Below are 10,748 nucleotides of genomic sequence, written 5' to 3'. Positions count from 1 at the left end.
GAACTGATTAAACTAGTAAATTAATAAATTAGTAATTAGAATCATTCTATGACTGGTTTAATTGGGTTAACGGAGAACGAATCTCATATTAAAAAATCAATTGACAAAAAACTAGTGAAAAAACTTGTTAAATTGACAGTTAATCAATAAATTGCGGAACTGATCCAATCTTTTAAAATGTGTCCAATTCTTTTTGATGTCTCTAAAATTTAAAGTCTAAACTGCTTTATTTTATAATTTTAAGAGAAAAAAAAACCAAATTTTCCCTAGTTGAGAAGAGAGACATTGCCCTAGGCCTTATCAGCCTCTCACCCCACCTTTTCTATCGCCGAACAACTCTCCGTCGGCTAGAGGGTGCCATCGCCGTCGGTGTTGCCACATATTATTCTAATTTTTGTGCATTATTTATTATATAAAAATATAATTAATAAAAAATTAGAATCTAAAATAATAATAAAAATAAGATTATTAAGAATACTTAAAAAGAATATTAAAATATGTTATTTTATATATTATTTTTAATTTAATAAATAAATATTAATTTTTATTGTAAAAAATATTTATAAAATTGTTCATTTTTATGATTTTTAATTTTATAAATAAATATTAATTTTTATTATAATAATAAAAAGGGCAATTCACCTAAATAAATTGTTTCACCTTTAAAATTACGCAAATACATTGTTTCCAAAACGAATACGCAAATACATTGTTTCACATATCTATGGAAACCGCTACTGGTTTCCATAGATATGTGAAACAATAATAGCGATTTTCATAAATATGTGAAATAATGCATTTGCGTCTTTTTCTGTTCAAGCTAGTTCTCTCTCTCCGATTTCACTCTATCTCACCGTGGGTAAGCTTCCACTGCTTCTTTAGTTTCATTTAGGTGTAAAGATAGATAGGATTACTGGCCCTAAGTTTTAATTTGGTTTTGATAAATCCAATTTTATTCTTCAATCTCACCTAACACATTATTCTATTTTCTCGATTCAAATTTCAGTTCGTAGCATATTAGAGAAACACATCATATAAAATTCTTGGGTCATAATTAATGTCTATGTCACTTGCAATCTACCCTATAATTTCTAGACTTGTATGATTTATAGATTCAATTTTGAAGAATTCAAATTCATTTCATTATACATTCAATATTATTTAACCACTGAACTATGTTGCAAATTGGATAAACAAAAAATTTCTGTACTAAAGTTTTCACCAACTAAAAATTTAATCACTTTAAGAGATTTTGAAGTTGTGATCAGAAGGAACCACAAACTAAGTGAGCGATTCATTAACAACATCGTCATTAGTTTTTTTGTCTTTCTCTTTGGACATCTGAGTATATTTAAACTGATCTCCATTTGTCTGTTCTCTGTTTTGGTATTTTCGGCTTTTTCCTTTTTGATAGATGAGACTTGCATCATCTTTTTTTTTATCATCTGAGTATATGACTTGATCGGTTCACTAGCCAGTTCGGCTCTCATAATCTTATATTTATAGTGATACAAGCATGTGATGCAATTGTATTAACTAACTGTGCCAGCTAAAGCTCATTGTGCCAGCTCAGCCTAACTCCTTAACTAGTATTATTAACTAATTGTTAAGGCTAGCTAGTGAAATGACTCATCCAATCCATATATCTATTCTCTTTCAACAGATTTCATAGAAAAACTTGTTCGTACTAGGTTTGTAGAGAAAACAATTTCACCTGCTGTTTTAAGTGCTTACAGTTTAAAAGTAAGTTTAGAATCAAGCTTTGTAGGAAGGCTAATAAAATGAGGAAATAAGTGTTTAATTACTTTTAAATTAAGACAGTACATTTTTATATGATAATACTTACAAATTCAATAAAAATTAATATCTCACTATATCATTTTTTCAATCTTCTCATTTTAGAGAATTAATCCCTAATTTTAAAATTCGAACTCAATTCTTAACTAATCCAATAAAAAAATGGATAAGATTGGGTTAACATATTATGTTAAAAATTATATATACCAAATTAATAAAATGTTAAACTTAAATATTAAAGTATATAAATATTATATTATGTTTATATCAAAATAAATGATTATGAAATAAAAATAACACTATATAATATAAAAATATTACTAAAGTATAAAATATAACATTTCTTTATTAATTTTATTAGAAATATATTTTTAGTTAACAAATATAATCGGACCTCATCAAATCTACTCAAATCCAACCAAAAATAATATTAAATCAAAAGATAAATCCAAACCGCTAAAATATGATTAACCGAATTTAGGATTAAATCCAACACTACTTGAGAGAAAAGAATTTAAGGACCACAGTGCACCTTAAATAGTGTAGGTCCTGCTAAGCCCCTCTTTCTTTTTCTTCTTTCTTGATTCGTCTTCCAGAGTTCGCACACTCCGTACTTCTTGTTAGAGCATCTCAACCACCGTCCGCCACCACCGTGTACTCTCTCTCTACTGTGAGTTTCCTCTCTCTTTCCTCTTCTACATTCTTCTTTCACATTTTTTCTATTGCATGAAATAGGGAAATATTTGACGAGTTGCATAAACAGCTTTGTAACACTTGGTGTCTAATGCAGTGGAACAAAGGTGAATATGGAATGCGTGGTTCAGGGTATTATAGAGACACAGGTGATTTTATGCATTTTCTTTTGATTTTTAAATGTATTTGTTTTTCCCTAGAGTTTGAGATGTTTCAGTTGCTTCAAATTATAGCTATCTAGGGTGTGAATTGTTCCCTTGAAAGGTAGCATAGGATTTCGGTACTCGTATAATTTCAAAAACATAGTACCTTATTGAATGTATCATATTCTTAATTTCCTGGAGTGTGTGTTTTACATTGAGAAGCTTTCATAAAGAACCAAAACTTTCACTATCACAATTATCTAAATATATGCTATTGTAATGCTCAAATATTACACGCTGATATTTGAACAGAACCTTCTAATATTATAAAAATACTGAATTTTCCTCACAAAGTATCACTTCAGCGATACTTTTCATGTAAGTTGCTTTAAACCTCGTTGAATATTTATGTTGACACCTTGTGTTCTCATTATCTTTCTTGTTGGACTGAGGTATTCGACTATTTTGAATGAGTATACAAGGTGGTGTATCATAGTGGAGTTTATTTTGTTAAGAATCTCTATGTGCAAGAAAAGTAGGAAACAAGTTTATTTCTGAATCAAACGCCCATCAATCTGTGCATTTCTCTGGTTCCACTTTTTAAATAAGAATTAAGTGAACATTTCTTTTAGCTCGATAATTCTATCTTAATGTATTATTTTAAATTTTTAATAAGGAAAGGAAAGCATTGTGTTCAAGTTGACCTTGGCATCTGATATTTTGTAATCTTTTTGCAGCATGTTGAGGCCCTTGAGATTCTTCTTCAAGGGCTATGTGGCGTCCAAAGAGAGCGATTAAGGATTCATGAAATTTGCCTCAAGAGTGGTCCAAATCTTGGTTAGTTTTTTCTTGTGATAATATGTGATATTGTAGCCAGCAAGGCAAATGCATTATCTGTCAGTGTTCCTTTATTCCAAGGTGAAAGAAATTTTATTGCTAAAGAATAAGGAAATAGTATTATTTATCATTTTGTAAACAAACAGTTAATAACTCACCTTAGGAATGAGGGAAACATACTTCAATCCAACAAAGCCTCCAATCCCACTGCATGTCTATCAAAGCATACTTACTAACCTATTCCATTTCATAACAATGGCAAAGATAAATGCTTGTTTTTAAGCATTCAAGCACCATTTTCTGTCTAACTTGGTGGAAGCAAATCAGCAAAACAGAATTACATCTCTAAACCAAGCCTCTGTAGGCTGAAGTGTCATGTACTCTTTTTTTTTTTCTCTGAAGTTCAGCTTGCCATGATTTGTTGATTTATCATTTCTATGCTGTTACTTGGTAACTATTGTGCTCTTCTATTGATTTTTCAATTAATGCATGAATTACCAAAGAATTATACTTATCCCAGTATATGATGTGTTTGCTGTTCTGGATTTTTCCTACATTGATGTGGGATGTTTCCATACTTTTAGTGATTCTCTTAACATTATTATTCTAGTGTTACTTAATCACTTGAAAACAACATCGAGTATATGACATAAGAATTTGGAGTTTTTCAAGTTGGACATGATTTTATTGGCTTTCTTTCCAGGCCCTGTAGCATCTGAGGTTCGACTTTTATGTGATCTTGAGCAGGCTGAACCATCATGGTAAACCATGCAGTATTATCGCCATTCACTTATTAGAACTTTTCTCATGTCCATATAAAAATCTATTAAATGCTTGGTGACTTGTTCAGGACTGTAAGACATATTGGGGGTGCAATGAGGGGTGCCGGTGCCGAACAAATTTCAGTTCTGGTTAGGACAATGGTTGAAAGCAAAGCAAGCAAGAATGTGCTTCGCATGTTTTATTTACTTGGGTACAAGTTAGACCATGAACTGCTTAGAGTGGGATTTTCTTTCCATTTTAACAGGGGTGCACAAATCACTGTAACGGTGTCATCAATCAATAAAATGCTAAAGGTGCATGCAACGGACGAGGCTGTACCAGTAACGCCTGGTATACAGTTGGTGGAAGTAACTGCACCTGCAACTGGTGAAACCTATGCTGAAGTTGCTTCTGCAGTTTCATCCTTTTGTGAATATCTTGCACCGTAAGAAACTTTTGCTGTCTTCCTTCTGCAAATTTTTCTATATTGTATGTTTTCAACTTTTCCGGGGCTGAATTGGTAGCTTTTGTATACCTGGTGGCGGCTAATTGTCGGATATAGTCTATTGCCAACTTACAGGTTGAATTGGTGCAATGGTAAAGTTGTTGCCTTGCTACTTGGAGCTTACAAATTTAAATTCTGGAAACAATCTTTCTATTTGTACAAGGCTGCATACACCTACTCTTTTTATACTGTATGAGGCTAAATTTTGAATAAATTACACTAACCCCCGAAGATTTGGCGATATTACATATAAGATTTCACCATTTGTAAAAAATACATGCTAATCTCCCATGAGAATAATACATACTCTCTATCCCATCATTTTATAAAATGTGACGGAGAATTCAGTGTAGGTATGACAAATCAAGGGGATCTTGTGTGATATAATCTAAGTTGGGAGGTTAAAATAATGTCCCCTAAAATTTTAATCTGGAATGTTTTGTTACATTGCCATGCATGCTCTTGTAAAGTCGAACTATCCTATTCGAATAAGTCACGAGGTAGATTATCATTTTTGAACCCTTCTGTCATATCATATTACTAACATATCCTTCTGTCATGAAGATTATCATACTTTGTATTGTTCATTCATATTACTAACACGTACAACTGTTTGACTTCAATTTTTATCAGGCTTTTGCATCTGTCAAAACCAGGCATTTCAACTGGAGTTGTTCCTACGGCTGCTGCAGCTGCAGCATCCCTTATGTCTGACGGTGGTGGTACAACTTTGTAGTGTGCTTGTAATGTATAGATACAAAATTCTTGTACACTATTAAACTTTCATGTTACACATGATTAGTTGTTAATTGAAACAAGGAATGGAACTCCATTGACACAAGTTGCTTTGGAGTGGCATAAGTTTTATAACGGAAAAGAAAAATGCGTGGAAACTGTTATTGCTCACCAACTTCCAAACTTACAGTGCATTTTTTAATAATATTTTTTTGGGTAAAGTATATTTCTAAAAATATTAATAATACCGGTAACTTTTTAATTAATTTTATTTTATTCTTAACATTTGAAATAAATTTTATTTTGTCTCTAATTTTAATATTTTGACGATGAACATATGGTTGATTTTTTTTCCCTTTATATTATTATCATTCCGCATCCCTTATTGTAATTATTCCTTTTTTTTTACTTTATTTTTGTTGACAAATTATCATCTTCAACATGTGAGACGATCTGAATCCAATTATAGTTGTACATACAACTGGAATGTAAAATCATGCATAGAAGAGAAACCTACGTAGTACGTATCGGAAAAATGGAACCAATTTCTATTGATATACTCCCATTATTCTAAGGAATCGTGAGTTTCTTGGTCAAGAGAGAGAACTAGAAATGTAAGCAGAATACATCATATCAAACCATAGGGGAAACTGAAGACATACAAATAGGGGTATTGTTAAAAATGCAACCCCAGAGATTGAACTAGGAACCCACTTCAAATATTCGTAATTTGTTATGAAGAAGGTACTACTAAATGCTAAGATCATGCTTATGATTGAGATAAATAATGCCACTAGCCCAGATATCAACTTGAGCGGTAGTGACTTGAGAAAGTCCTCTTCAGAAAAACGTGAGATGACGGTAGAGAAGAAAATGGAGACAGAGGCTAAAGATGACATCAATGCTACGGTATCTGCTAATGCAAATATCTGGGAGGCTAGTCTCTTGGAATCGTTTTGACTTCCTTTATTGTCATCATTATTGTTACCAGTTAACCAGCTGTAGCAAGCAGAAAAAATTAGGGTCGAAACAATAATGCAAGCCTTTGCGGTTTTGTTCATCCAAGATACTCCTTTCTTGAGCAATGGTTCATGCTCCATGGTAAATAGTTGGCGTAGAGCCTGCATAGTTTCTCATTTCCACTGATGATGGTGGCATCAACTTCTTCACCACCTGCCATGCCAAGGATAATGCCCACATTACAACTTCAAGTTTTGATAGAATCAAATAGTTAACTAATATAGTAATAATGTTTAATTTTGACAGGAAACTAAAAGAAAAAAATTTGAGGACTAACAATTTGATTTTATATTGACCTTTATTTTTAACCAGCAGTTCAATTACTTTTAGTCTAACAGTTCAGTATCATATTTATAGCCACTTTTAGATATTATTAGCCAATTACGGGCTAAAAACAATAAATTACACTAACCCTATAATATTACTCAAACTAAAGTGAAGGAGGTTTTGTGCATTAGGCAATTTTATGTGTTTCTTTTCAATATATATTAACCATGTTTTAAAGGTGAATATTTATATGCAATTATTTTTATATCAAATTAATATTAAAAATTATTAAATAATTTATTATATTTAACTAAAGTATTATCTAATAATTTTTAACTATCAAGTTCATATAAAAATATCTGCACATAAATTTCAAAAATCGCTCTCTCTGCACATCTCCCCCAAAGAGCCTTTTCTTTTTTAGATATGTACGCACACAAACATATCCCACGCACCAAATACCTTATACCATGTCGACTCAAGTATCATTTGAAGCGTTTCTCCATATACCAATTTAAGTTTGTCTGGTGGTGCTAATTTTGCAGCACAATGCAATAGATTGTTTCGTTCGGCATCAATGGAAGTCAGGCACGGATCCACTCACAAACATGTGGGGGCATTTGCCTCCATTGAGTCTTTGAAGGAAAAAATGAAGCATATAAGAATCTTATAAAAAATAATATTAAATATATAAGTACTGTTCATACACTGGCCCAACACTAAGGTTCAGGTCCAAATACACCAAAAGGCCCAATCTAAAGATTGGCCTTCGTTATTCACCGACCTCTTTAGAAGAGGTCGGACTCAACACAGACTTCTTTCCAAAGAAGTCGGGCTCAAGAGATAGCTGGCAGATAACACTTATTCAAATAAGTAACTGCCCCTAAAATCTCTCAACCCACTTCTAGAAGTCATATCCCAACAATTCCTAGATAAAAGGGACGATTATCCGCCTAAAAAGGTGGCACTACTCCAACGGTGGTTATTGGATCACCACTATAAATACCCTGACACTCCTCAGGTATCTCTAAGTTCCAATACATTCTAAACCTGCTTAACCCCATGCTGACTTAGGCATCGGAGTGTCTTTGCAGGTACCATCCCCCATCTCTTGGAACACACAACTCGGAGGCGGCTCCCAGACGTAAACCAAGTCGGAGACCACACTCCTCCAGCGCTTGGGCCTCAAACAAGTCCAACCACCGTCCGGTTCTAGGTAAGCCCCGAAACATTGGCGCCGTTGCCGGGGACCTGGAGCTCAACTCTTGATAATGGCGGATGATCAATAACATAGTTAGACAACCACTCGACATGAATAAGATGCAAGCATGTTAAAAAGAAGTTGGAATACAGTTTCTATGGATACCGAAAATCCCGTAAAAACTTCTCCCAATGGGCAGAGGATATCAAATAGGGATGATGATTCTACTTCTACAGTTAAATTGGATTAAAAGAGAAGAAAGCACCGTACCAAGGCCATTGTAGAAAGCAAACCAAGATGAACTCGAAAGCCAATTGAATAAAAGAATTTTCAATTCAGAAAATTCAATTGGCAAAAGAAGTTACGTGAAAAAAAAAGACGAACTCGAAAGCCAATTGAATAAAAGAATTTTCAATTCAGAAAATTCAATTGGCAAAAGAAGTTACTTGAAAATGAACTCGAAAGCCAATTGAATAAAAGAATTTTCAATTCAGAAAATTCAATTGGCAAAAGAAGTTACGTAAAAAAAAAAAAAAGAGGAAAAGGGAACGTGACTAATCCCAACCTCTTCGTGAAATAGGATGGACAATGACATCTGTGCCAACTTACAATCTCAGAAAAATCTATGATACCCACTCATGAAATGGAACAGTTGCATGTTCCAAATACACAGCATCAGCCAATTTGAACGCAACCCAATCCGACAACGGAGTGATGAATCCAGTTTTTTCTTCAGTGGATTCACCTGTCAATTACAACAGTGAATAACACAAAGAATTCTCATGGTACATCTTTCGTTAGTTGCTCACAAATTACATCACTGCCAATGAATATGGAAAGAAATATTCCTGTGGTAGAATTTGATGTTGTTTGCACACCAATAAAGATGGATGTCTTCCAGGAAGAAAACAGGAATCCGATCCAAAGAAAAAAGAAAGTCGGGGTGACAAAGGCCCAGTCTTCATTGGAGGGAATGATGGTCAGACTTTTCTTCAAAGGTCGGATGAGCCGGGAGCTCACAAAGAAAATCCGACCTCTTTTAGAGAGTTCATGAAGAAAAGTCCAACCTCTTTTTAAAGGTCAGACTTTACAACAAGGTCAGATGAGTTGGGAGCTCACAAAGAAAATCCGACCTCTTTTAGAGAGCTCACGAATAAAAGTCCGACCTCTTTTAAAGGTCAGACTTTACAATAAGGTCGGATGAGTTGGGAGCTCACCAAAGAAAATTCGACCTCTTTTAGATCCCACGAAGAAAGTCCGACCTCTTTTAAAGGTTAGACTCTACAATGAGGTCTAAAACCTCATTGCTCAGAAGAATCCGACCTCTTTAGATCCGACAAGGAAAAAATCCGACCTCGTTTTGGAGTCTGTAAAAAATCCGACTTCTTTCACGATCAACTCTACAATGAGGTCAAAAACCTCGAAGAATATCAGAAAGAGATTCCGACTTCTTTTAAAGATCAGAGTCTACAATGAGGTCGAAAACCTCCAAGGTTAGAAAGAAAGTCCGACCTCTTTCCAAGCTTAGAAAGAAAAATCCGACCTCTTCTAAAGATCCAAGCTTATGAAGATAATTTGACCTCCTCTGAGGATTCAAGTCTACAAATAAAAATCCGACTTCCTTTAAGAGCTTACAAAGAAAAGTCCGACTTCTTTCTTGAGGTACAACTTCATCCCAAGCATAAATGGCCATGAGAAGGTCATACGAAGAAATTTCTCAACTGACAACCTCGTCTTGATCCAAAATGACATCGGACCAAAAGCGGACGAAGAAAGGCCAACACCAAAATGAAAAGATCCAACAAAGTCACTTAAGACTTGAAAAAGAACTACTACAACATACTCAACTTACTCGAAAACAATCTACCTAGATTGTGCCATGTTTACAACAGAAGGGATACTACAGCTAGAAAGCGCACCTTACTCCTTAATGCACACTTTTTCTGACTTGAAGTGATGAGATCCAAAGTGGCGTGAGAAGTTATAAATGCAAATCGTGGTCTGACCTCATTAAGCCACTTGTACTAAATCAAACTGGCAAGGGGCAAAGCCTAAAACGAATTGCACAAATAACTTAAGGACAACGTGATCATAATCAAACATCAACACGAAGAGGATGTAAACCCGACGTCACAACAATTTGTTTAAAACAAATTGAGAAATGATGGCGATTTATAAGAATGCCTCCTCAAGCCAAGAGATAAGTATCCGACCTTACTAAGTTGACACAACAAGTATAAAACAAGTTATCCGACCTCCCAAAAAGAGAGTCCAAAATAACTTGTAAACGTCACATAGCAACAAATAGTAAGATTCAAGAATGGCATGACTGAATACTCGAGTCCGACTTTATGAAGCTCGACCTCGAGTAAGGGCACTGGCTTATCATAAAAGCTAAGTCCAAAATTATTAAAAACTAAAGACAACATTCTACAATGATGCTAGAGTACGAAAGAAGAACGTGACCCCCTTCCAGAAACCTGAGAGCAAACTCAGATAAGGAAAGAGCTCTTGAGACAAAAGATGGCTACGAGATTCGCCGCAAAAGACCTCATCTTGATAAGAAAAAATATCAGGCTACTGAGTTCGGGCGAATAAAAGCTGACAACAAAAAGGATAGGACCCTACAAGATTACTGAGATCTTAGGAAAAGGTTATTACAAGGTGACCGACTTAAACAGCATCGAGCTACCAAGGTCGTGGCATGCTTGTAACATGAAAAGGTACTATAGCTAAAAGCGAACTCTACTCCCTGATGTACTCTTTTTCCAACTTCATGATTTTTTTC

The 10,748-nt window shown here is 34.3% G+C and overlaps 1 protein-coding gene and 1 pseudogene across 2 annotated transcripts; one reads left to right on the top strand and one right to left on the bottom strand.

Moving 5' to 3' along the window:
• The first annotated feature begins 2,312 nt into the window (after nucleotides 1–2,312).
• LOC107483776 (mediator of RNA polymerase II transcription subunit 18) lies at nucleotides 2,313–5,679 on the top strand. Of its 2 annotated transcripts, none has more exons than XM_016104393.2 (6): nucleotides 2,313–2,467; nucleotides 2,588–2,639; nucleotides 3,371–3,470; nucleotides 4,174–4,231; nucleotides 4,321–4,677; nucleotides 5,371–5,679. In XM_016104393.2, the coding sequence occupies exons 2-6, from the start codon at nucleotides 2,604–2,606 to the stop codon at nucleotides 5,471–5,473; spliced, it is 654 nt and encodes a 217-aa protein (XP_015959879.1). In that variant the 5' UTR covers nucleotides 2,313–2,467; nucleotides 2,588–2,603; the 3' UTR covers nucleotides 5,474–5,679. The 2 variants fall into 2 exon arrangements, with proteins under 2 accessions (XP_015959879.1, XP_015959880.1); XM_016104394.3 differs by having other exon boundaries at nucleotides 2,329–2,467; nucleotides 2,561–2,639.
• A 318-nt stretch (nucleotides 5,680–5,997) lies between these two features.
• Nucleotides 5,998–7,867, bottom strand: LOC107483768 (uncharacterized; annotated as a pseudogene).
• Nucleotides 7,868–10,748: the final 2,881 nt, after the last annotated feature.

The sequence above is a fragment of the Arachis duranensis genome, chromosome 4, assembly GCF_000817695.3.
Source record: "Arachis duranensis cultivar V14167 chromosome 4, aradu.V14167.gnm2.J7QH, whole genome shotgun sequence".
Classification (NCBI taxonomy): Eukaryota; Viridiplantae; Streptophyta; class Magnoliopsida; order Fabales; family Fabaceae; genus Arachis; species Arachis duranensis.
The sequence above is the reverse complement of the archived record's forward strand: the minus strand, read 5'-3'. Positions and strand labels throughout refer to the sequence as shown.